This window comes from Tiliqua scincoides, chromosome 5 (assembly GCF_035046505.1).
Source record: "Tiliqua scincoides isolate rTilSci1 chromosome 5, rTilSci1.hap2, whole genome shotgun sequence".
Lineage (NCBI taxonomy): Eukaryota > Metazoa > Chordata > Lepidosauria > Squamata > Scincidae > Tiliqua > Tiliqua scincoides.
Genome location: NC_089825.1, coordinates 38,526,277 through 38,553,786, shown reverse-complemented (window position 1 = coordinate 38,553,786; position 27,510 = coordinate 38,526,277). Strand labels below are relative to the sequence as shown.

Below are 27,510 nucleotides of genomic sequence, written 5' to 3'. Positions count from 1 at the left end.
ATGCCACTTTGCTTTAAACATTGTTCAATGTTGCCATTTCATCCTAAACTATCAGATACTCTAAGCAATACAGGCAAGGGTCTTCATACTGCTCAGTTAGACACCCACTGAAACCAATGAAACAGTAGTTGCAACTACTGTAGATGAATCAGGATGAAATACTTTCAGAATAATGAACTATAAAAGATGCCAGGTTATAAGCAGGCAAATAGGTTAAAAAAGTAAAACACTTTTCTGATTTCTAAAGCAAATTTTTGTTCCACTTTCAATTGCAGCCTCTTACTTGCTGACAAAGAGAAATGAAATGCAAGTAGGTTCTGGCAGTAAGTTTTTTTTTATAGTTTTCTCCTTTGTGAAAACGCAAATACTGAATCAAATGAATTGGTCTAACAGCACATATTTTAGAAAGTGTCTTTGTAGTTGGAGCAAAAAATAAAGGTTGCCTATTTGTGTGTAGGCAACCTTCAGTCTCGAAAGACTATGGTATCGCTCTCTGAATGGTGGTTCTGGAACAGCGTCTAGTGTGGTCGAAAAGGCCAATTCGGGAGTGACAATCCCTTCCACACTGGGAGCAAGTGCAGTCTGTCCCTGGTCTGTCTCCCTGGCTATGGGCCTTCCTTCTTTGCCTCTCTGCCTCAGACTGTTGGCCAAGTGTCTCTTCAAACTGGGAAAGGCCATGCTGCACAGCCTGCCTCCAAGCGGGTTGTTCAGAGGCCAGGGTTTCCCACTTGTCAAGGTCCACTCCTAAGGCCTTCAGATCCCTCTGAAGCACCCTGAATATTTGTAGCACCAAGAAATTTCACCTTTGCTATTTTTCAAAGATGAAAACAGAAATATGCTCAGACATGTAACTTTTAAGTTGTAGATAACCAAACTTGGCTCTTGTTCAGCTGCCTTTTTCAGGTCAATGGTTGGATATCCATATAGATAAACTACTCAAATGGAAAGGATATTTACAACTGTCTGTGCTGGACAAAGACAAAACACTAGTGACTGTAGCTTTTATCCAATATCTTACCAAGGTCTTAAAATGCCTATTCCTTGACCTAAACAGATCATAGGACAATATATCACAATCCCCTTATACTTGCTTTTATCCTTGCTTCAAAAATAATTCTAGAGTTTAATTCTCTGAAAATCCATGTTCGTCTACTAATCCATTAAATATTAAGGGACGAAGGTAACAATCTGAATGTATAGCTTGATATAAAAGCACAAGGCAGAAAAATGTGGCCTACAAGTTGCATCTGGTTGAAGTCTTATTCTAGTGCCCAACGTTCTACCATACAGCCCATCACCATCAGGAGCCTGGAGTTTCAAACTATGAGGACTGCAACTGCGTTATGCTGTATGGGCAAGAAAACTCTGGAAGGTCAGGTGTTGTCAAGCCCTACTGCAGGAATACTGGCAGCTAATGTTTTTCTAAGATCTTTGACAAATGGAATGCTTTACTGGAAGATCCCTGTCAAGGGATCATCCCCGGGCCTGCAGGTAATTTGCAGGCTGGATAGTATCAGGCCCTGAAGCCTTGGCCTGACTGTGCACAGCATCATGGGAAGAGATGATGCAACATCTGGTGATGCATACCAGGTGACTGTCACCTGGTATGTCACCCCATGTGCCATCAGAGTGACTAAGCACTTTCTAGTTCACTCTGATTGGCTGTGGCAAGTATATACTCCAGCCAGGGCAAGCTGGGTTGTGGGCGATGCAGAGTGGAGTTTGTGTCGAAGGCTACGTCAGTGTGATCCGTGAATTGTGTGCTATCTGGACTGTTGCTGTATATATTGTACATAGTAAAGAGACGTTTGGTGGAGGACTTCTGCCATGTGTCGTCTTTGTTCCCGGGAGTGCCTACGCGCTGGCCTTGAGAGATAGGTAGAGAGTGCAGGCGGACAGCTGCTTGCTGCAGAAACTATACCCGCACGTAACAGTTCCAGTAAACCCTTTACTGTGGGTCACAACCTGACTTTTGGTGGTTCCACAAAGGGTGATTAAAAGATCAGATAACTAATTGCTTGAAGCCCTGAGGTTATTCAGAAAAATCAGAAACTGTAGCTGCTAATTATCCTGCAAAGCATTCAGCTCCTGTAGTTTGCAAGATAGCTACTAATTGCCCTACGAAGAACTGAGCTCCTGAAGTCTGGAAGCATGTACAAACAGAGAGATAAGTGTTTGGGGGTCTTTTTCTGGTTATTACTTATCCATTTTTATGCCGTTGCTATCTGAAGAGTAAGTTACTGAAGAGGTTTGCTATGAAAAGATTATGACAACATACCAATGCCACCATCTAAACAGGAAAATCTGCTGTGGAACTATTCCTTCTCGCACAATGCAGTTTTCTACATATACCTTCTCATGGCATCCTACACTTTATAAAACATCAGAATACACTCAAGCAACCAGGAGACTATAGGAATCACAGTATGATTCAATATTAGAATTAGGCACTATTAGGATTATAGATGAGGCCCAGAAGATGCAAAAGTTAATGGAGAAATATGTTATCTTATGCTGTACAGAATACATGGGAAAATCTAGACTTTGTATTGCAACTTTCTCTGTCTGTTACACTTTAGTTGACTCATCTGCCTTAAGATTAAACTTGCACGGTTTGATGCATTAACAAATATTTCATAAGCTTTCTAGGTACATTCATGGGTAATTTAAATTTGTCAGACATCATGCACTTCTACTATAAAAAAGCATTCCATTGTATCCCAAAAGTGTTAGGATTCCTGAAACCCATTAAAAACGTTTTCTAAAAAGCTATAAGTTTGTACATTAATATACTGTTATATATTCACAAATGCTACTTACTGTCTGGTCGATAAGTTTATTGACTTGTTTTTGCAGTTTCTGGCATTCCTTGAACTTTTCTTTGTAATGATCAGCAGCCATCTGCAGACGGAGTTTTAAGTCTTCAACTTCTCTGCGCAACTCCTTCTCAACAACATTGGAATTTTCCTTTAACAAAAAAATCAAGAAAAATCTATTTCTGCTGTAGAGAAGCTCATTAAAAACCACTGAAGTAGTTTTACTGAAGCAGCGTTTCTCAACCAGTGGTATCTGAACTACTGGTAGTACCCAAGGTGGTGTCCAGTGGTACATGTGGGACCCACAGACCCCCACCACCTGGCAGCGAGTCCAGCAATGAAACATCTCAAGCAGCAGTAGAAGGCTTGGCAGGCAGAGTTTGAGCATGCACTTTTTGCATGCTTGGAAAAGGATCCCCACATCCACACTGAGCCTCTTACCAGTGTTTTTCGCATTGCATTTGGCCTCCCAATCTGAAATAACTGGCAGCAATATCATTGCCAGTTACATCCGGTGGTACTTCCAATAGGTGAACCATGCAAAGTGGTATGGTGGGAGACAAACGTTGAGAAATGCTGTACTAAACCTAAATGTACTAATGGGGATTTTTTTAAAGAGGGATTTGGGGGGGGGGGGGGGTTGATTTCAAGCAAATGACCAAAGTTTCTCCTAAGTGGAAATTCACTTTGAATATTAATACCCTTCCTGGTTTTCCCTTTTGAAAGCCTACATCAACTTTCATGAAACTCCTAGTGGGCTAGGTGCTGACAGGACCACACTTCGCTCCATTCACTAGGCAACACAGAGAACCTTCTAACAATTTGCTCTGAGGTAAAGTGCCAGCAGAAAATGGATTCCACTGCATTTCAGAGCACATGATAGGCAGGAACTGCAGCTAAGGCACACACTCTTTTGGACTGACCGACTGATTTTGCATAATTGACTCAAAAAGGCCAATTACTAATTATATTCACTAGATGACATTCAGTTCAAATTCTAACTTTCTTGTTCATTCTGAAATGCTATACTTCTAGACAAAAATTTGTCTTTTAAAGTCTTACAAAACTTCAGGCAACAAAGATAGTTTTTAAACGATTTCCATTCAATTCAGAGGTCACGAGTGTTAAATGGATCAGACAGCATAAGCACAGAACAATATTAAACTAATTTCTAATATTCTACCACAAACAAAACCAGGAATTTTTTTTATTCAACTTGGGCCTCTTCATTTTATGTTTATGGATCACAACCAACAGTCTGAATTAGCTCTGGAGCAAGGTAGAAAATGTACTAACCTAAATTAGGGTTCAACTAACACATCAAACCTTGCTCTGAAGATCTGGACAAAGTATAACTTTTCAAGTTCTCCAAATTATAGTTAAATTGTCAAGAACAATGCAAGTGCCAACTTATTCCTAATTGGTGTCCATAATTTAAAATTGTTTCTTCAAATGAGAACAGCTGGAGCAACCCTAAAACATCTTCATGCTACCCAAAACCCTAAAACATCTTCATGCTACCCAAAACCCTAAAACATCTTCATGCTACCTGTAGGTCTCATCCAGCATTTGAGCTATATGCCACCCATTTGTAAACTGAAAAATCCAAGTAGAGATTTTTCAGAAAGTACAGAAAGCATATGAAATTCTCAAATTTCAGTTAACTGTTTTATCCCCCTACTGAAAATTAATGCCTTCTGAACTAATTTCCACTGAACATGAATGAGACTTAGTAGTCAAATTCTTTATATCTTACCCAGAGAAAAATCAATACAAATATATCTAAGAACAGGAAAAGAGAATTATTACCTGTTCAATATTCACAAGAGTGACTTTTTTCAGCTCAGCCAGAGCATCAGAAAGTTGCTTCTTCACTTTCTCATTTTCCAGTCGAGCATTATGAAGATCTGCCATAGTTTTATCACGCACATTCACAGCATCACTAAGCTCTTTAGACATCAACAGAGCTTCCTGTCTACTAGCCTGGATCTGATCCTCAGCTTTCCGAAGCTGCTCCTTTAATACACTTGCCTCTTCCTGAAAAAAAGTTTTTAATCATCTCATTTTAAAATACTGTTAACAATTTATTTCCCCACAGAAAGGAACAAATCTTTGCATTGCACATCTATCAGAAACAAGATGAAATACACAAGTGTGGAAGGCGAAGGCAAAGGCATTTAAGAAGGTATTCTTCCTCCTCAGCAGCTAATACAAGTCATTTACCTATGGCAGCAGTATTCAAACTGTGGAGTCGCGACACCCCAGGCTGTGGGTCCTGGCCTCTGCCCCCTTAAGGGACGGGGGCAGCCAGAAGACAGGGGGAAGGCAGCGGTGCGATCCGCAGGATCATGCCGCTCAGGGGGGCTGCAGGGGCTTGGGTGCACTTGCCCAAGCCTCCTGCAGCCTCCCAGGGGTGCAGGGAGCCCTGCGCAACCTTAGGAAGGGCTCCCCAGGTCAGGAAATGTGAAAGCGGAGCACAATCGCTCCACTTTCCCTTCTGATGGGGCTGCAGGAACAGGGGTGCACCCTCCATTCCCTGCACAAGCCGTCCCTGTGTGCGGGGAGCCCTGCACGAGCGCCTGCAGGGTGCCCCAGGTCAGGGAAAGGGAGAGTGGGGCAATCACGCTCCGCTTCCACTTTTGCGGAGACAGAGCAGATCGCTCCACTCTCCCTTTCCCAGACCTGGGGTGCCCTGCAGGCACTCGCGCAGGGCTCCCCGCACACAGGGACGGCTGCTGCAGGGACTGGTGAGTGCATCCCAGTCCCTGCAGCCCCCTGAGCGATGCAATCCTGGGGATCACGTCGCTGCCACCCCCCTGCCCCTGCTGCCTCCCCACCCCACCCCCGCAAAGACTTACTGTGGGTTTCAAACTCCCAGAGAGTTTGAAAACCGCAGACTTATGGGGTGGGGAAGTTGCTAAGAACAGCTGCTAAAGCTGTACCATTATGATGTACAGATGCTGGTCTAACATTTGGGGAAAGGTACAACAGATATATAGCATACAAAGTTTGGGGCAAAAGTTACAGGCATTGGCTAAGGTGCAGCACTATCTACTTTCAATGCAAAGGCTATGGACAGAATGCTGTGCAATCACAACTGTGTCATGGTCCAATATAAGCAGGGCTGCACAGCGGTATCTCTTGCCCATTCCCTACTTGACTTTGTTGCCAGCCCTCTCAGTATTTTCTCTGGGATTAATTCCTTTTTCCTCCACACCTGCTTAGTAAAAATCTTCATACACAGAACTGGCAAAGATGATTTTTAACTTGTTTGCTGTATTTATTTCATAATTTTCTCATACAGAATAGAAGTTATTGAAAATTCTATAAGGACAGTGTTGGATAACATGTGAATACATATACTTAACCCACACAGAGTACATTTCAGTACAGAAGGCATTTGACTACATAAAGTTGAAGATTGAAGAATTTTCCTCTAAGAAAAAACCCTAACAGTCAACATCTGAACGTTTGATCACACTTTAAATTGGTACTACAACCAAGTTAAAATGAAGCTGCTATGGCTCAGGCAGTGCCCTTACCAGGATAGGAAGCAAGATGAGCAAGACAGCTCCCTTCTTGCCTCTACTGCTGCCACCAAGTAGAAGTCTTTCTTTTTTTGGCTGTCTCCAACCAACAGCCAACTACTTACTTCAATAGATGAGATTTCATCAGGTAGAGTAGAAAGGCATTTAGACATGAAGTGGCAAACAAAGTTTCAGAGACCAACATTTTTACTTGAAGTTATGAGCATTAAGAAGTATTCAGAAAATAACTTCTAAAGCATCTTCTGTAATAACCTATAAGAGCATTTGAAGAATACAAGTGGGGAATGCATCCAACTAGATCTATTTATATCAACGCTGTACTTTGACTAGGTTCTAACACAAAATAACTTATTCCCACCCACATTTGTTTTATTGAATGCCCAGAAGGGAGATACAAAGGGGCATAAATTTGTAAATAAATTTGAAGTCTAACATCTTGCCTTCTTACACCAATTCCTCCCCCCCTCGCCTAGCCTGCCATTTTTACTGTGGCTCACATAGTTAAATTTCACTCCAAGCTTTTCTCAGTAAGACTTTAAGGTTCTATATGACAAAGAGAAACACAAACATCTCTATCCCTTCACAGAGACTTTTAAGTCAGTTTCACCGTGCACTGATTCTGGAATTTTGCATTTATTCTAACACGTTTGTGAATGTTGTTCAAAAATTCATTGTAAAGTGACAAAATACACCAAAATAATGTTTATGCTATAAACACATTAGAAAATTCAGACTATCCAAACAAAAGAGACATCCTGGAATCAGATTTAACCAACACTAAATTTTGTTTTTCTTAATAGCTCTTACCTTGCTTGATGATGTAAGCAAGAAAGCTCTCTTCAACTTTTCTTTTTCTGAAACACATAGTTGCAGTCTGCCAACTTCCTCTTTATAATAAGCTATCAGATTCTCTTTGTTCCCATCCAGGTTCTTTAGTGTCTGGACTTCAGATGCTAGTTTGGTGTTTTCTATTTCTGTATTCTTCAAGTGTATCTGTAATATTTACAACTATCTGTAACTACACTCACAATCAGTGCAACTTTTCACTCATCACACTAAACAGGCCCCAAAAACCAAAACTGATTTAGACAAAAATGAGCCACAGAGCACACATGATCCCTTTCACTACAGGCAAAGGGAAGATATGGGACACTCCCACTTTTCTTTTTGATCTAACCATATTATCTCATTATGTATGAACTCAGGCAATTGTACTTCAACTTTGATTTGATAGCAAGCCAAGATACAATTATCCTACAGTCACTCTGTATAGCGTGATTGTAACTTTTATATTGCCATTTCTAGGATGTATATTTCATAATAAGCTTGCTATAAAGACTTCTAATGCTTAAAGGACACACAAGAACAGAAGTTCTCCCTCCACAGATAAGTTCAACTATGTAACTATAAGAATGCTTGGTATCCGCACTAGGCATGTGCAATTGTCTGCCTTCAAAAAAATTTTTTTGAACATTAAACCTTGAATGTTTTAGTTTTGTTTTCTTGATGGATTGTTTATGCCAATAAAGGTGGAAAAAAATTATGTCCTATAATGACTCAAAAAATGTCTTAAATTCAGACCAGTTTCCAAATAGGTCCTGCATAGCTGTTCACTCTAAAGGAACATCATGTCTGCTTAAAATGCTTCAGCGTTTGTAAAAAAACAAACCTCAATTTCACTCTCTTGGATATTATCCTTAAAAGTAACAAATCAGAATAATTTCTCTCCCAAGTAGTCTCCTAGAAATATGATTTTAGAAGAACATTTCAATTAAGAAACGATACTTCACAGGTAACATTTTCTGCATGAATACAGAAAAAGAGATTATTAACCTGCATGGCTCTACGTATGAAGACAGGCGTATTTCTGTTTTGCTGCTTGACGAGATTCCCGAGGTTATATATGTGGCCAAACAGTGGCCATATAGAACAATGTGTGTCTCAAGTTCTAAAACCATTAAGGCAGGCAGGAGTAACTAAAATCTCCCATCCTTCCTTCATGAGGTAGTCAATAGGGAGACTACAATCAAGGACTTACGACTCAATCCTATCCAACTTTCCAGTGCCGACACAGCTGTGCCAAAGAGGTGTGTGCTGCATCTTGTAGTGGGGAGGCAGTCACAGAGGCCTCCTCAAGAAAAGGGAATGTTTGTTCCCTTACCTTGGGTCTGCATTGAAAAATTGCTGCTGGATTGGGCTTTCAGGCCTCAAGTATTTGGGTATATCTCTATGACCTGTGATGATTAGTGAGGAGGAATCAGCAAGGAATGCTGTCATACTATGCTTCAGATAAGTCTGTCTTACTTTTCTGAACATGTGGAATGGGTTAAGACAGTCAGGCAATCATTCAAAGGTACAGTAATATCCTAAATAGTGATGCCCAGGGCTAGGAAAGTACACTGTTTGGAATGACTAGAGCAAGACAACCAGCTTCAGGGGTGAAGGAAAAGGATAATAAAGACTTTTTTAATTAATCAGAACACACAGCAGAGCCCGTCTGAATAAATCAAAGAATGCATGTTAATGTTGCCAGAAGTACTTGAGAAACTGTTGATGCTGTCAGTGCCACACCTTTCCACCAAGGGCCTATGGGGAAGGGTGCACCTCATGATAAAGGTTGAAAGATTAACTACATGGGAAAAGTCAGCTAAAGGACATGTTTTCTATGCAACCGCATTTCTATCTATGACTATATTAATGCCAATTCTCAAACCAGCATACAGGTTGATGCAAGTTACCTTATAGAGTTCCTTCTCATCCTTCTCTGTCTTTAACTGGCTTTCAAGTTGTTCCTTTTCAAGAATTACTTTCTTCAGTTTGTCCTTCAGACTATGAAAAAGATTTTAAAACATTTATTAGGTTTTGATTAGAGCTTTATGGAAAATAAGGTGTCTTACAAGGTGTTGGACACATACCTGTCCAGCTCTGTCTCTTTGGCAATAGCTTTCTGAGTAACAGTCATGATGTCTTCTTCAAGCTGCAAAATTTTTGAAGTTGCTTCATCATGCTTTTTCTTGAGTTCTTCCTTTTCAGATTTAAGAGTCTCTACTCTTTTAAAGGTATCCTTACAAAACAGAAAAGTGTGAGAATGTTAGTATGTTTACATGTGAGCAGTTTTGCTCGTTCTACTGCAAAATTTCCTCCCAGGCAACAAGATGAGTGGAAATCAAAGTCACCCTTGATGTGGTTTGGGAAACTTAGTACCTCTGAACAACTTTGATGTACACCTTTGAGAGTTTTTAGACCAGCCATTTACAACCACTGTGTCATGGCATACTGGTATGCCATGGATAGCCTGCAGGTGTGCCACAGGAGTTTGGGGGAGGATTGTCTGTTAGTAGGGCCACTGGAGGATGCAAGCCTCTGCTGTCAGTGTGGTGTGCCTTGCCAATTGTCAAAAAACTGATGGTGTGCCTTGACAATTTTAGTGCCATGAGATGAAAAGGGTTTGAAACCGCCGTTTTAGACGGATAAGAATGTGGACAAGGATGTGGACTAGATGCTTATGTGTCTTGCACATGCCTGTTTCTAAAGGGGGGGGAGAATGCTAAGAAGAATGAAAGCATTGTGTTCACATCTTGATTAGTCAATTACAGGTATAGTAAGAATAATAACCTGTTCTAAGAAGCCTATTTAATATAAATACAGCAGATACAGTAGTTGTACTTCTTAGAAAGTCTCTAAACAAATCCCTTCTAAAGTATTAAAAAAGAGCATACGGCAGAAAATATCTTCATTTAGGAAAAAAAGAAGTGAACCAAGAAAGTTTTTTAAAGTTGCAAAGAAAGCTGGGAATTAGGTTTCCCTGCATTTATTCAGTAACTTTCAAACTAATGCAAGCAAATGAGATTAACTACTTGCATTTTTTTCAGAAAAGAGCTCAAATACTGATCTTTTGTAAAGTTTAGGAAAAAACATTTAAACAAACTTGCAGCTAACAATGCAAGTCTTTGCAATAATAAAGACTAACAATGCAAACCTATTAATATTTAAGTATCAATATGTTCAAGGAAACTTACTCCCCAAAAAGTGAAAAGGATTGCAATGTAAATATTAATAGGCTGGATGTGCAATAAGCTCAGCCAGAAGAAGGCTAAATACTATAGTTAAGTATTTAAGCATTTTCAGAACAAAACACTATTAAGACTTCCACATGCAAATCATGGGGGAAAACAGTCTTGAAAAAATGTATATTTAAGCTTAAATACTACAGAATCAATAAATTGTACATAATTATGTTTCACTGACAAAGAAACATACAGAACACAGTTTTACTGCTGCAAAATCTAAACTGTTGCATATCACATACTTGCCACATCACAAAAAAGTTCTGCATAATGCTTCTCAGTACTAGATAGGTTTTGAAAAGGCATAGTGCCAAGTTTCATCAATTGCAGAACTAACCTTTTGCTGTGCTTCAAGTTGATCACATCTTTCCTTTTCATAGTTAAATTCTTTTGCCAATCGTTCAACTTGATCCCGGAGTTGTACAGTTTCCTTTTCAAGTGAAGCAGTTACCTTTAATAGTTCTTCTTTTTCTTTCATGGTTTTTTCAATTTTGAACTACAAACACAAAAGTACATATGAACTGATTGTTATTTCTCCAATACCACTACAGAATTACAAAATTATCTGCATAATTTTCTTTCTGGGGCATCAATCAAATGAGTGAAAGCAGAATAGGAAATCAGTTAGCAAAATACTAGGCCTGCCACCTTAAATTTAAGTACTACCCAGCATTCTGAAATTCAATTAGGGTTGCATTTCAGCTCAAAAGTTCACACCACTAACTGTGAGTTACAAAAATACCCAACTTCAGTTTTTCAAAAAGCTTCCTCAAATATCTTAAATACAAGTTAACAACCAGGACCAAAGCAAAGACAATCCCTCAAGAAAGATATAGCAATACACATTCCTTAACTTGTTGAACAGTTGCATGTTAACAGATTTGATAAAATATCATAAAAACCTAGACATAGTTCAGGTCGTAGTTCTCTTTAGCCCCACCCCACTTCCACTGCAGCAAGTCACAATCTGGGCTAAAAGAGCACATACTCATCAAGTCTTATTTATTCTTCTCTATCCCTGAATCCTTTATTGCGATTTTGTGGCCACTTGACAATTCACTCCTAACAGGATTTTTTAAACTGTTATAGTTTTTGAGCTGCAAGTTGCCTTTTTAATGCCAATCTAAAGCACAGGAACTCTACATATAAAACACCTGAGTTAAATAGGTAGGTGAATACTGTGTGTATCCTGACCATGGAGAAAAGATCTACAATTAAGTCAAGTTTTATGTTGTTTCACCCAGTTACAACTCCCATCCAACTTGCATGTTGGGTGACAAATAAATCACTTTAACAAATACTTTTGTGTGCTACAGCCAGAATATTGATGTTTCTGCATAATGTTCTTTTCGTGCAAAATGCCAGGTTTTGCACTTAAATTCTAATCTGACAGTTTGCCAATACAAACCTCAAGAAGTCCAGCCTTTGTAGTCACCACCAACATATCAGAATTTCCTTCATCTTCCATAGTTAGCAATTCTTCAACTGGAGAAGATGTTCGAAATTGAAAAGGGGTGCTTGCTCCACGGATCTCACCCTTATGTGTCACATAACAGAACTGATAAAATTCACCATCATCATTTGGAAGGTAATATCCTGATTTTAAAAAATCAACAATTAAAAACAGTTCACAAGTACATTAACTGAGATGGTTTCTGCATCTCAATGATTATTTCAATTAAGCAACAGAGTAAGACAAGATGCAAGTTATGTTGCTGTGTTTGATTGTTCAGGATCTCCCAAAAGGCAAAGCTTAATGCTTCTTAATAAGAACAGCAAGGAGTTATTACACCATAGTTTATACTTGCTGATGACTCAGAGCCGAATCCTGAACTTGATGCTCTGGCTTACCCCCCGTGTGCACTGACGCAAACGTGTCATAAGGCACACTTGCAAGGCTTTCCGCTGGGCGAGTGCCCATGCTAGCCCAGCGCTGGCTGGGCTAGTGCCGGGCACGCACCCGGCCTCCATTGCTCGGCAGTCACACAGACCGCTAAGCCACAGTAAGGTAAGCAGGGGTGATGGGGGGCGGGGATGAGGCGTGCCGGGGAGGCAGGAAGAGGGCAGGCATGCCGAGGAGGGAGGGTGGTGGGTCCAGCGGAGCTCCATTCCACTGGATACTGCGCGTTTGTGTGGGGCTCGGCTCCCTACACGAATGCTTTTACCTGATTTGAGCAGCCCCATTGTGGGGCTACTTCCCTTACCCGGGAGAACGGGACAGAAGTCCCCTTCTCCCGAGGTACAGCCTGCGGTAGCCCAAGGTGCACAGGATGCAGCGGCAGCCGTTTTCACTGCCGTCAAAGCTGCGCACCACGGGAGCTAAGGATTGGGTTGTTATTGCAGTAAATTTTATTTTTTCATTACTGCTTCCCTGATGAATACAGGGGATATAAGACACCTGGGAGTTACAGTAGGTCATCTAGCTGTTCTGGATAGTCTGAAAAATAAGCAACTCAAACAAGGCAGACACTCCTGTTTCTTTCCATTTACCTTGAAAAGACAGCACACAATTAACTGTTGATCCTTCCACATAATTTTCAGGCATAGGTGACCAAAGAAATGTATAATAATCTCGTGCAGTACTCCAGCCAACCTAAAATAAAGATAGTTAACTTTGCTTAGTTCCATTGTGGTGTTTGCTATCAGACCCCTATGGGTTTAAAATCTTACTTACTGTTGCAGTGCACATGTGTATAAATCTAAAAAATTGAAAAAGGGTCTTAAATATGCAGTTTCTCTCCAATTTAGCAGTTGACACTACCAAAGCAATCAACAAAATTAAGGAACTCTCATATCACAGGCCACATACCGAAAGCAGGTCTTTTTAATAGAGTATTTTTTTAAAGGTAGGTTACGTCAAAGCTTTTCCTGTACTTTTGCATGGCTGGAAGAAATAGTGTCTAAAAGCTATTATTTTTAACCAGTGTGTGTGTGTGAGCAAATTGTTCCAATGCAGCCTGAGGACAAAGAGTAAAATTATGCATTACTGCTCTCCTCAGAACTCAATTATCACTTTCTTCTCCCCCTTTTACTCTGCCCTTCATTCTTGCATTCCTCTTTTATTTCAAAGTCTTTCAGATACATTCTTCACAAAACCTATTTCCATACCAATCTGATCACTGTGTTCAATCAGTTTTGCCTTGAATGTGTCCTCCTGCCCCCCCCCCCCCGTAAGATATTACCAAAATACATCAGGTTTCAGCAACAGGACACAAACCAATTGTGCAAACTACATCAAGGACATTAATGTATATAAATATAACTAGAACATTTTATCTACAGGTCCAGCCTATTTATATATGGTTTTTTAATACACAGATTTAACTCAACACAAATGGCCCCTACAAATGAGAAGGAATGTGCTGATCCCTGCTGAAGGGGAAAATGAATCCCTCTAAAATCAGTTTAAAAAACTGAACAGTCCTTTAACAACAGCCTCCTTAAGAGAGAGAGGGCAGCTGGCTGACAATCCATCAATTCTCTCTCCAGCGGCCCCTCCCTTCCCCCTAAGCACATTTGCATTGGTGAAGGGAGGGGCTGAGTGAATGGGATGGTGGAGGACTGATTGATGGATTGTCTTCTTAATGACTTATTTTAGAGTCAAAAGGTCAGCAAGGCTGTTTTTCAATCACTGGAGCAAAGAAACTTTGTTTTATAAATTGATTTGCTATAGTTCAGTTTTTTATTATCCAGGTGAGTGCTTGGAATGGAACCCACTCATTAGTCTCAACCTGTACTTATACCAATGCACTAAACAAAGGGAAGCAACTGCCAGGCCATAGGGAGAATCCACAGAAGGCCACCATATAATTAACTTTAAAGCTAGTTGGAACACTCATTGCTAAATAGGCTGGCTTCCTGAAAACATATCAACCTGTTTTTTTTTGTTTGTTTTTTTTAAAGGTAAAGTGATTCACCTATTCCAAGGGGTTCATTAACACAGAGTGGAGGTTTTTCCCTTGCCATCAGGAATGGGTGCCTATAATTATTCTCACAAATAGCTTCCTCTATGCATAGTACTAGTACCAAGTATGACATTGCATAGTCAAGTACCAAGCTCAGGTCTTCAAATGCTAATGGAGCTTTCTCATGAATAAGCATTGCACAGCTGCCCAAATGTCTTATGTGCAGAAATAGCCTAATACCTTACACACAGAACAAAAGGGAAACATTGGTACTTTGTATCACTGCTGGATACACACTCAACAATCCTCTACTGCTTTCTGTTATTACAGAAAGCAATCTTATTTGGAAGCTCTCCATTACCTTCTCCCTTTCCAGCAAAAGGCTTGCCAAGACTAACCAACATAAAATCAGTTGGAAAGTTACACAGCTGCCACTGTAACTAATGCTAAAGTACTGGCAGTGGCAAAAATTAGTTGCTGATCAAAATACTAGACCTTTTAGTACTGTATTCCCTAAGCCTAATCAAACTGAGCACCTGCACTGAAAAAATGGAGTTCAGTATGAGGTGAAAATACTGCTGTATCAAGATTTATCCAAAGCTATGAGCATTTACTTTTTGACTAGGCCTGGCTTGGCTACTCTCCCTTTCAAATTCTGACCCTGACAGAATAATCAGATCCTGTTCCAACTTCATACAAAACCACAGATCTCAGATTGGAATATGCCTACCACCAGCTCCTTATGCAACACCAACATCTCCCGTATTGCACAAACAGTGCTATAAATCTGAGTCAGGCCAAAAAGTCAATTTTACAAAATCATATATTCCAAGTCAAAGAAGGTATGCATATAACTAATAATAAAAACAGGAACTTAGTTTTTGTTTTGCATAAAATTTACGATGTGTTCCTGCCTCACCAGTCCCAGCAGAACTACACAACCTTTAATCCAAAGCTTTTAAAACTGCTTATAAGTTTGATCACCCAATTTCTTCATATAACATGTGAACATTAGATTCATTTTAAATGAGGGCAAAGACACCACTTAAGTTTGTACGCATAGAGGGTTATCAATGAACTAATGGATTAGGATGAGAACAGGTGTTCATAGCACTGAGTAACTGAATAGAAAAGTTGCTAGAGGGTGCAACCATTAGTAAAACATCTTAAGGAGCAGCTCACTGCAAAATAAGCAGTATATGTATGCACTGGCTCACCCAACCGCCTCAAGCTCATCTTATCCCTCATTTAACAGACTAGCAGGCAGGCTTAGCAGAAGCAGGAAATTACTTCTGCCACCAGAGACAAAGGCACCAGTGCTGCAAAGTTAAGAAAACCAAGAGAAACCATTTGTTTTTTGTAACTGAACCCCAAGACTGCCACAACTCCCTAAAGCCAGGGGTGCTCAATAGGTGGATCACCATCTACCGGTAGATCGCGAGGCAAAATGAGTAGATCGCGGAGCCCTGTCTCTCCAAACTGTTAATATGTCAGTTTCGTCTAGTGACTAGAGAAAACTGACATATTTAGCTGACACTAAACTGACACTGAAACTGACACTTTAGCTGCTCTTCAGGCATGCAGCAACAAAACCGATGAAACTGACTAGACTCTAGTCAGTTTCATCAGTTTTGTGGTGCTGCATGCTGGAAGAGCAGGAGCTAAAGTGGGCGGCGGCGGGAGGGGGAGCTGGGCTGCACTGGACTGAGGCGCTTTCTGGGGCTCCGTAGCGGAAGGGGGAGGGGAGTTCGAGATGGAGTCGCTCTGATGGCGGTTGCCGCGGGAGGCCCCGAGTGACCCTCCCCTTCCCTTCCAGTCAGGTCTGGCCCAACCCAGCCCAGCCATGCCTGGCCCAGCCGCCCCTGTAGGAGCCCAGAGGTAAGTGCTGCGGCCGCTGCCGCTCTCGGTCGGGGCTGAAAGGTGAGACGACCCCCCTGGCCCCCCTGCCACTGCAGGAGGAGGGCCGGTGGGAGCAGTGTCTCCCCCGCCTGCCGCCTGCACGCGCAGCCCCTCTCCATGGAAATGGGGAAGCCCCCCGCCCCTTCCGAGGAGGACCTGCAATGCCTCCCTCTCCCTGCTGGTCTCGGGGCGCAGCCACAAAGAGTTTGGGGGGGCGGGGAGTGGGGAGCTCCTCCCCCCCGTAGTGCAGCAAGGCTGGGCATGTGCCTCTTGGGGGGACCTGTGGCTGCCCCCAGTATGTGGGGTGGGGAGAGAGGAGAGGCCTCCCGTGTGCTTCCTGAAGCATCTGGTGGGCCACTGTGGGGCACAGGAAGCTGGACTTGGTGGGCCTCCTCTGACCTGGTCCAGCAGGGGCTCCATACATCAAAGGGGGTGTCTGTCAGACGCTTCCTTCCCCCCTGGTAGATCTCCGGGCCTTGCTGGGTTTCAAAGTAGCTCTCGAGCCAAAAAAGTGTGAGCACCCCTGCCCTAAGCAGCCAATCAGGGGTTGGGGCAGAAAGGCAAAAATCTGAGGAAGCCTGCCATCTTAAGTCAGCCCTAGATGAGAATGTTTCACAAATACAAATGTTTCACAAATACAGTTAGCAAGAAAATGTGTATTGCGATTATTTTAAGATATTTAAAGGCACACAGTACATATGGATCAAAAGACAGTCTGTTTTTTAATCATTTTGTATCCTTTTACAGGTACTTTATACAATAGTGTATCATAAAATCTAAAGCAGTAACCAAACATACTTTCATTCCTGCCAATAAAGACACATTTCAACAGTGATATAGTCACATGTTACATACAGAACCTATCAAGCTAAATCTGTGTGGTAGATTACAAACTAACAGCTTGTACCATCCTACTTCAAAATATTTTCAGCCAAACACAAGTCTGGAGAATAAAAAAAGACTACTGGCTTCAGTTACCATAATCAAAGTAAAATAGCCACAACGATCCTTTACTGTCTTAAAAAGAAAACATTCCAGTCATTTATTCCATTGCACCATGATCTATGTTCTTCTTTTTCAAATGAATATTAACCAAAATGTTGATTAGTTTACATTCCAACACAGTAGTTTGCTTACCTTAAAGATACCAACCCAATCCTTTTGGTGAGGTCGTATATATGGCGTCAAAGTATAATGGCATTCAAGATGCACATTAGGAAGGTAACTTTTTGCAACATTTTGAAATATCACATGCGCAAAATTTGAAGTCTGCAGAGCACTGCTTGAAGATGGAACTTCTTGAAAGGATGACATGGCTGTTCTGTAAAATAATGAATACCCATTTAATTCATTCTACTTAGAACATTCAAGTTGTCAGTTTAAAAAAAACTACGGGTATCCCCTAGCAACCAGATCCAGAATCTGCAGTTTCAGTTAATCTATGGATGCTGGGGATACCAGGGACCCACTCTAAACATGTTCAGTTACAAGTTACAAATACCCCCAGTAACTTTCCCAGTTGTCATGCAGTGCTTCGCTGCATTTGCAGGGCTCCAGGCTATCTGGCTTCTTCCAGACACTTCCAAGACATGGACGCCCTTGTCTCTACCCAACTTTGCCCCAGAATGCCAAGGAGATTGCCTGGAGTCCTGAAAATGCAGCAAAAGTGCTGTGTGAAGATCAGGCAAGTTACTTGGGACTTTTTTTTAACTTTCTGAACCTGTTTGGAGTAGGTCCCCAGTATCTGCATGGGTGAGTGTGTCCGGAACAGAACTGCTGTGGATACCAGGGCATGCCTCTACTATGTACTCTAAATATCTAAGAAAAGGAGCTAGATAGTTTGTGGTGCTTTCTTCAGCTCTCCACATCTATACAGACACAGAATTTACTTGATGGGTTGGTAGGAAGAGAAGGCTTGCATATCCTACCATAAATCAATAAGCTGAAATAACAAGCTGACAAAATAAAAGGGGTATATACAGGTGGTTCCTCTGTATCCACTGATTTGGTATCCACTGATAACAGGCTCCACTTTTTAAGTGCCTTGTAACTAGGAAAAAAACACCAAAATCCAATTTCCTACCCTCATGCTGTTAAACAGCACCACTGGAAGCTTCTCAGGGTTAAAGATAGCTTTAATCACATCCAGCTTTCATGCTTCTCTATTGTTGCCCCAGAATGCAACAGTATAGACCAGTGGTTCTCACACATTTAGACCCACTTTTTAGAATGAGAATCTGTCAGGACCCACCAGAAGTGATGTCATTACCGGAAGTGACATCATCAAGTAGGAAAATTTTTAACAATCCTAGACTGCAATCCTACCCACACTTACCCAGGAGTAAGTCCCATTTACTATCATTGTTAAAAATATAGACATAGTAGACTGTTCAAAAGTACAGAGCTGTAATATTTCCCCAAATGCAATCACATCCTATGATAGCATTAAGTCTAACATATTAAAAATATTGAAATGAATGGGGACCCACCCTGAAATTGGCTGGTGACCCACCTAGTGGGTCCCAACCCAGTTTGAGAAACACTGGTATAGACACTATACCGCATTCAGCCACTAGATGGGGAAAACAATGGAATCTAATGCAGGGGTGTCAAAACCAGATCTACCACAGAAGCTTTTTATCAGGCCCTTGGGCTCTCAGCTGCTGAGCAGTGCTGAGGTGTCACTGCTGAAAGGGTGGCCCACCTGATAATTGGGCTGTCCTATATCTTGAAAATGTATCAAAATTTTTGTATTTCTCTCTTGTCATTTGCAGCTAATGAGCTCCTAAATAAGAAAAAGTGCTTATTTCTGGTTATGACCTGCTTAATTACCATAGATGCTCACCTATAGTATGTAAAATTTTTGGCAAGTAATCAAGCTCAAATTATCACTTTGCCTTATCTCCGGTCAATCAGAAGGCAAAGCCTTTCAACTCTGAAAAGTTCTCTTTCTCCACTCAGCTCAGGCAGGCACCTCATTAGTTTCTATAGTAACTTTCCTGGAAAATTCCAGCCAAAGTTAACCTTCTATTCTCCTTCAGAGAATTTTGCAAATGTTGCTGCAGCCTGGTTCCCTTTTGCAAAGGCTTTGCATTTGGCAGAGGCCTGTTTTTTCAACACCAGGATGGGATCCTCCTTTCCATTAGAAATAAAGTCCCAGGCTACAATTAAGTGCACCATTACTTAAGAATAACACCCATGGAAAGCAGCGGTTCCACTTCTGAGTTAAAAAGGTTGCAACAATATGCAGCTCATCTCTCTACTGTGAACTGAATTGCACACTCTCAGTTATGTGTTATAAGTTGTATGTTATATGTAGAGCTTTGGGCTTAAAGGTGGATTTGATTCATGGATCTCCTGCAGTGGTTCCCAACTCTTTTGACTTGCATATCCCTTGGCAGCCTATTTCCATAAATTGTACCCTTCCTATTAGCAATATGTTGTAATTAATAATACAAGCCCTCATCTCCTCCATATGAAAGCCCAGACTTCATGTATTTATCACAGTGCTTTTTCTTTTTATCTGTTTGAAGAACAGAAGACTCTGCCTTTGCACTGTTTTGCACCAGAAGTGTCCTGAGAAATTCTGGGTGATTGATCACTTTGCATATTATCTTTCAGCTTTTTTACTGTGCTGGTTTTCAATCACTGGTGCATACATGAATTGATGACCAACAACTAGCTTTTGGTGGGGCTTTCACAGCCAACTAGCTACCTCCCTTTCTGCCTTGCTGGCCCTGCAAGCCATTCTGGAGCATGACCTGCATTATGCCATTCTTTTTCAAGTACCCCTAAAGGTCCTGGTGAGTGACCCTGGGGGTACATGAATCCCAGGTTGGGAACCACTGTTTTACTGGTATGTAGTTTACAGTGCACTTACTCTGATAATGCTTCCAAAAAGGTGGTGAAGACCAGAATTTAAAAAGAATAAAAATTTATCTTATGAACTTTACTATGTTTTTAATAAATTACTGTACAGTTCTTAAGTAACAATTACTTGTAGGTTATTTTTCAGGATCTGGCCTCCCGTAAAATCAGACAAAACTATAGTCAGACACCCCCCTAAGTTTAACCCCTGACTTATCTGAGGATCATAGAAAATTCCATGATTGTTGGCTCAAAGCCTGCCCTCAACTTATCTGTGAGATCGACTTATAGGTGAGTCTGCGGTGCGCCACTTTCTGCCTGATGGTATCACTTCCAGCCCTCAGCAAGCATCATGAATGCTATTTGGCCCACTGTATGAAGTGAGTTTGCCACCCCTGATCTGACACCCCTGATTAGGAGTAATGGAGGAGCAAGAAACCTGGAAGTAGGGCTTTAAAGCTATTTTTCCATTGGTTTGGTATCCACTGATATTTTTAAATCCACCGGGGGTTCTGGAACAGAACACCCAAAGGATAACGAGGCACAACTTGTAGTTCTGTGAGTGGAGATAGAAAGGGGGCACTTTGTGTACTACTAGCTCCTATCAATTTGAGGTAAAATACAAAAAACCCCAGCTTACATTTAAAAAGTCAAAATAAGATTTATAATAGGATAAAAGCTCCAGATTTCTCTGCCAGTCATCCAGTACTTTTTTATAAGGTTGAGAAGAGATTAAAGACATGAAAAATACTTTCTAATGTCACTTCCTCCTGCCTCATGTCTTTCACTCTCTCTATGCAATACCTAATGAAGGGCAATTGCTCATAATGACTGGATTGTATTTCCTCCAAAGACCCTTACTCACAATCTTCTTGGTAAAAGTATAACATAATATTCCCCCCATCCACATACACACTGATTAGAAGTGGACACTGTAACCCATGTTAGCAACTGTGAGTACAGAACATCAAGGGGCAATTATTCCAGAATAAGTAAAGCAGAGCACAAAAGTGTAACATACACAATGTCACTGAGGGAATGAGGACTGCTGAGCTCAGTGTGTACAGCAGATATGTTACAAGAATTTTCTTTTCATAAGAAGTTTATGGCAGCTGTTCATAGTTCCTTAGTGCAGTCTGGTTTTTACATAGTGTTTCTACTACTGTGTAGAAAGGACATCAGCACACAGCACTAATCTCAACCATGCAGAACATACCATTCAGTTCTCAGAACAAGTCCGACATTATAAAAAACAAGGAAAGACTATCAGTATCATGAGCAAGTTTGACTACCTATGACTCAGTGTTTATTAACCTCATACCCTACTGAAGAATTTCAGAAAGAATTATGTAACCAAAAGCTAGGCAGAAGTAAACCTGAACATACATCAAACTATGTCCGGTCTAACATACAAAAAACAGATTAGCTTTGCTGCAGAAATGACCTCTAAAATAATGACTCACAATCAATAGGGCCATGGAAGAACAACCAGTTCTTCCCTCTTTATGAAAGCTCAGTAACAGAAAAAGAGTCAGACAAATGGGATTTAGAATATCAGCAGAATATTACTACAATATAAAATAAAGCATAAGGTTGAGCTTATTTTGATACATGCTATAAAGTCAGTTTATGTTATCATACAGTTTCCTTACCCCAACGTATATCTGTATAATTCAAGGCATATCTGTATAACTCAAGGCAATGTTTTAATCCAGTGGCTCCCAAACCATGTGCCACATTTGGTAGTACCAAACCATGCCCTCATTTGGTAGCACCTGAGGTGTTACCAAATGAGCTGGTTTTTAGGGAAATTAATATTCCCCTAAATAGGATCTTTAGACTGGATAACAAATCTGTATAATGCAGAGAAGCCGCCTCCCTTAAGAAAGCTTGATTTAAGAAAACAGTTTTGTTATAAAAGAACTAAGATAGAAATACAACATGCTAATAATATGTTTCTATGCCCTAAAATAGTATTTTGTTCCTTTTCTATGATAATGGTTGAGTGAAATGCAATATGTGTTTGGTGCAGTCAAAGAAATCAGGAAAGGAGGCCACCTTAATTAGGAGTTCCTTCTCTTTCATCCCAGCTGCTGACAGCTGGGAGACAGAATGGGAAAATGGGGGGAGGGGAGAGATAGTAAAAGGTTCCCAAGCACAATTATAGATATCTGCTCTCCAGAAAGGTAATCTGGGGCTTCCTTGCAGAGGTTTCCGAGCCGCATGAGGAGTCTATCCAGGTGCAACATGCACAAGTGCACACAGGAAGAACAACAATTTTATGTTTAAGATCCTTGTATATTTAAGGAGCATCAGAGTTGCTGCCACATGCCAAGCTCTGGGGATAATCAAGCATGCTATCAGGAAGGAAAAATGGGGTCTGGAGCACCTTATTTTAGTGTGCATAGGTGTGTCTTGATGGCCGAGTGGCTTTGAAATAGGGGTTAAAGTGTTTCTGGCCCACAATTAAGCCATTTCTGCCCAATGCTGCAAATACGCAACAGGGACACCTGTTGTGTACACCTGTGGGTTGGGCAGAAATGGGTTAAGGAAAATCAGAATGTGGAAGGACAGGGGATGTAGCCCAAGGCTAGATACTGGGAGCAGCTAGAATGCAAATGTTCATTTGACATGGCAAATGTATGTGACTAGGATTGCATAGTACAAGCAGGAGGTTACATTGCAACACTTAAAATGCAGATGTTTTATAGTATAACACAGTGGTTCCCAACCTGGGGTATGCATACCCCCAGGGGTACTTGAAAAAGAACTGAATAGTGGCGGATAGTGGCACAAAAAGGCAGGTCTGTATTAGAATGCCTAGCAGGGCTGGCAAGATAGGAAGGAAGACAGCTAGCTGTAAAAGCCCCACCAACTGTTAGGTTCTGGTCATCAAACTGTGTATTATCAGATACAGATCAGTAGCTGAAGACATACATTTGAAATAACAGCAATGACATTAATTACAAACATCTGGCTAATATGAGGGGTTCAATTTTTGGAAATGGGCTGCCAAGAGGTAGGCAAGTGAAAAAATATTGGAAACCACTGGTATAACAGGTAAAATGCAGAGACGGCAATCAGCTGGGGTGGGGAGATGCAAATACAAGCAGGAGGAGATATGGGGAAACAAAAGTTATATTCAGTGAGGACAGTAAAACAGAAGGTCGCACAAATTGAATTATCTTCTTACTTCCAGGGTGTGATTGGAAGGAGCAGCACAGTCAAAGGGTCTTAAGGCTTGACCAGAGTTCTTCAGGGACAGCATGTGGCTCAGAAAGGCAGCATCCTAGTATCCATTTTGTGTGCATGAATTCTGGGTAGAACAGATCATCAAGTTAGGCCGGCATCCTAACTAATATATGTAGGTATGTGAAATATTGCTTGAATAGTATGACCAGAATGAAATAGAAAAAGGGGGGAAATTTACTTGTAACAGAGGACATTGAGGTGAACACACAGGCATGCCACAAAATGTCCCTGGTAGCCTCTTCTTCCCAGTTCAAAGTACTTTTTAAAATATTGGTATTGCCTCATCTGCCTATCACTCAGCTGGTAAAGATTTTAAAGACAAGTTGCACATTTTTCTTAAAAGAACATCAATTTAACATTTGAGAGTTAAGAACTCAGGTGAATGTCATTCTAAAACTTGATCCTTTTTCCCCAGAAATGGCATCTCTATCAGAGAGATCAGATGTGGATCTCTTTCCAACATCTTGCATAGTGGAGACCAATTCATTTTGCAATCCCTTGTCTTCCTTTCATATCTTGCCATCTTGGACTGGTTCGCTGACTCATTTCTTTCTGCTTATGTAGTTAAAATGTTTGTAAGGGAAATTTTATGCCTTTAAACAATTTGCTCCCCAAAATTCTCTGTATGACTTATCAAAATTTACTACAACTTCTGAAGTTAACTGGGACTATGTTGGGTTTTCAAAGCTGTTTTCCACTTTCCTATGTTGTCTTTGATAGTGTTGTAGTTGCCAAACCACTTGTTACAATTATCATTCTAGGAAACTCCTGGACCCCACGTTATTTCAATCAAGGGCCACCCTATGACAATCATTTATACAGTGGTTCTCAAAATTTTAAGTACCAAGACCCACGTTTTAGAATGACAACCTGTTGGGGCCCATTGGAAGTGATGTCATTAACCTAAAAGTGAAGTCATGGCCGGAAGTGACATCATCAAACAGGAAAATTTTTAACATCTCCATATGACAAAATTACACTAAAAGTTTTCAGTAAGTTTTAAAATTTATTTAAAATAAAGAGCCACCCTCCTAAAAATTACTGTCAATTGTATTCTTCGCCCTCTTTAAAAAAGACAGCAACAATTACCAACAGTGCACCCTACCATATACTTCCTATAACTTCGATAATTTGTATCCTATTGATTTTCACAATTCTACCAGATGGATGTTTGGAAATGTATCCTTCTGGTATCCAAGGCAAACAGCAATACTGAAAATAACTGTTCTTCACATTAACTTAAAAAGAAAAGGGTTAGTAGAAAAAAGCTTATAAAATAAACCAAAGTGCTTAAAGTTGAAATTCAGTAAGGTTTACACTCCTATCCACACATACTGACAACATGAATAATTGTGTATAGAACTGTGCTGCAAGATACTTAACACTAAAGAACACTTGGATGTTATCAAATACTATGCTATCATATATGCAAGGTGAATATGCAATGCAAGGTGCAAGAACTGTACATAATTATCTATTGCTAAGCAACACATTAAAGGAATTTTAACTAAACATCACAAATATTTTTTAAAAAGAACTTATTCAGAGAAAAGCCATTCTAAGAAACATGCATTGTCAGCTTGTCAGGCAAAATATCTGTAACCACATGACGTGTGTGTCTGCAAAGAGTATCTATGACTGCTGTATTTCTAAGCATGAAAATTCCTCTGGAGAGTTTGCAAGCAGCTGCCTGCCAGAATTGGCTTACATGAAAGCTGTTTGGAACAGAGAAGGCCACTTGTTTACCCAAGCTCACAATAAGCAGATTTGAAGGGAGAGACTGAACCATTGCCAAGAGAAGGCTGTTACCAAAGAGATGGGAGATTATATTAGCATATTTCCTTTTCCTGATCCTGTCAAAGATTGACATTATTATTATTAATATGAGGGAGATGCTGTGAGTTTTAATTCTGCCTCTCTCCAGAGAAGAGAAAGAGCACAGAAAAGCACTCTCCCCCTCGCTGCAACGTTGCTATCTGCAATATCTCCAATCAATCTCCAGCCAAGCTATGAGAAGAGGCTTATTTCTAGTATTTCTGGTGAGGTTTGCAGCATAAAATGCTTCACTGCCAAAGCCTATGGAAGCCATTTCAATGGAGGATGCTTGTGGAAAGTGTTGCTTCTCATAAAGTACAGAGACCCACTGATACAGCACTAAGTTGGAAAAGACAAGAGGCTGCAGTCCTACAATTACCCAGAACGGAAGTCCCATTGAAACTCAGCCCTACCTACCCGGGCTTACTTCCGGGTAGGCATAAATAGGATTGTACTATTTACAAACGGCACTCTTTTTCAGCAAAACAAAGACCTGTGGCATAAAAGCATTGAATGTGATTTTCAACCTTTTCCATTTCATAGCGCACTGTGAAGGCATTAAAATTGTCATCAGTCTCTTGACAATTGACAAGGCACATTGTGCTGCTGGCCAGGGGCTCACATCCCCCAATGGCCCTACTAATATATGACCCTGCTTCCAAACTCCTGCGGCACACCAATGTGCCCTGGTTGAAAAAAATCACTGATTTAATTCTAAGGTTAATATACTCACAGTGCTGCAATACTAAAAGAAGTCACGCTATGTTCAATGAGGCTTACTCCCAGGAAAGCAGGTACACAGTATATAGAACAGCAGCCTTATTGTCTTGGATATGTTCTCTCCCTTGCAACAGCCTCTGGCAACACTCATCTAATCTACATATCTCAATCCCAGCTCCCCTTCTCCAGCTTAAATTTGCCAAGCCAGGGCTCCTTTCCCTAATCCTTCCACAGTTTACATAAAGACTCCAGGTTAAGCCAAATTACTGGATTACTGGCACAGCATTAGGGAGACCCTCAACTTTCCCCCTCCCGTCCTCAAAGGCTGACATCATCATCATTATCACTGTTATCACTACTACAAGGACAGGTCCTTGGACACCACCAGCCCACCCCTTCACAGCTTGGCTGAGGCTGCAAACCTATGCACACTTTCCTGGGAGGAAGCCCCACTGACTACAGAGGGACTTACTTCTGAGTAGACAGGCAGAGGATGGGGCTCTGTGGCTGCCATCCTCTCTGCTTACTCGGGAGTAAGCCCCACTGACTATGAGTTGGCTTACTTCTGAGTAGACATGCAGAGGCTTGGGCTCTTAGGCTGCCATCCTGTCCACACTTTCCTGGGAGAGAGCCCCACTGACTACGGGGGACTTACTTCTGAGTAGACAGACAGAGGGCGGGGCTCTGAGCTGAGCCCCACTGCCACCATCACCCAACTGCCTGCCAAGGCCTCCAGCCCTTTGCTCCCGCTGCTGCCAACGGCCCCGCCTCCAAGTCACCTCCTCGGGCGCGCGCGCTCACACCCCCCCAGCTCTGCTACAAAACGGCTGGCCGGGCCGGCAGCAAGAAGAGCTAGGGAGGTATTAACCCAGACACGGGGCCGGCGGGGAGCATACACAGGCCCACCACCCCACGGTCGGACGGCGCGCCGCTCGCTGCCCACCAGGCCACTCACTTGGGAGGACGCTCTCAGCACCGGCCTGCCGTCGCCATCAGACCCACAACGCCACCCCTGACGTCACTTCCGCCCCTGGCGCCGCCGCCGCAGCCTCTTTTTCCTGATGCGTAGTGCGCACGCGCACGCTGGTTGTACGTCACTTCCGGTATAGCTCACTCCCCTTCGCCAAGGTTGCGCGCGCCTCTGCAGTTCAGCTGCGTGAGATGGGAGGGCGCTTGCTGATGGTCACGCCCACCACCTCCTCCCCTCGCAGTGGGACTTCAGCAGGCGCTCACCTGAGTCCGGCTGCAGTCTTGGGCTGCCATCCTGTCCACACTTACTTGGGAGCCCCATTGACTATAGTGGGACTTACTTCTGAGTAAACATGCCTAGCAAGGGGCTCTCAGGCTGCAGTCCTAGCCACACTTACCTGGGAGTAAGCTCCCTTGACTATAAAGGGCCTTACTTCTGAGTAAGGGTTGCCTCGGGTTGGGCTCTAAGGCTGTGGCATCTTGGAACTCCAGTGACTGTATGGTAGCATCATCTTTTCAAGACAATAAGGCTGAAGTCCTGTGCTGTGCACACTTTCCCAGGAGTAAGCTTCATTGAACATAATGGGAGTTCTTTAACATGCATAGGACTGCATTGCAGATGAATTAGCTTATCCCACAATTCTTTGTTATA

General features: G+C 41.6%; 1 protein-coding gene across 2 annotated transcripts in view; it reads right to left on the bottom strand.

Moving 5' to 3' along the window:
- Positions 1–26,942, bottom strand: part of TAX1BP1 (Tax1 binding protein 1) — a 41,538-nt gene extending 14,596 nt beyond the window's left edge. The window contains exons 1-11 of one of the 2 annotated variants that reach the window (XM_066628613.1): positions 26,845–26,942; positions 23,296–23,418; positions 17,373–17,556; positions 12,922–13,024; positions 11,840–12,027; positions 10,769–10,927; positions 9,280–9,428; positions 9,103–9,193; positions 7,172–7,357; positions 4,626–4,853; positions 2,821–2,967 (exon numbers count right to left, since the gene is read on the bottom strand). In XM_066628613.1, the coding sequence (XP_066484710.1) occupies positions 2,821–2,967; positions 4,626–4,853; positions 7,172–7,357; positions 9,103–9,193; positions 9,280–9,428; positions 10,769–10,927; positions 11,840–12,027; positions 12,922–13,024; positions 17,373–17,549 (1,428 nt within the window). In that variant the 5' untranslated portion in view covers positions 17,550–17,556; positions 23,296–23,418; positions 26,845–26,942. The remainder of the gene's footprint in view (positions 1–2,820; positions 2,968–4,625; positions 4,854–7,171; positions 7,358–9,102; positions 9,194–9,279; positions 9,429–10,768; positions 10,928–11,839; positions 12,028–12,921; positions 13,025–17,372; positions 17,557–23,295; positions 23,419–26,844) is intronic. The other variant, XM_066628614.1, reaches the window with a different exon arrangement.
- Positions 26,943–27,510: the final 568 nt, after the last annotated feature.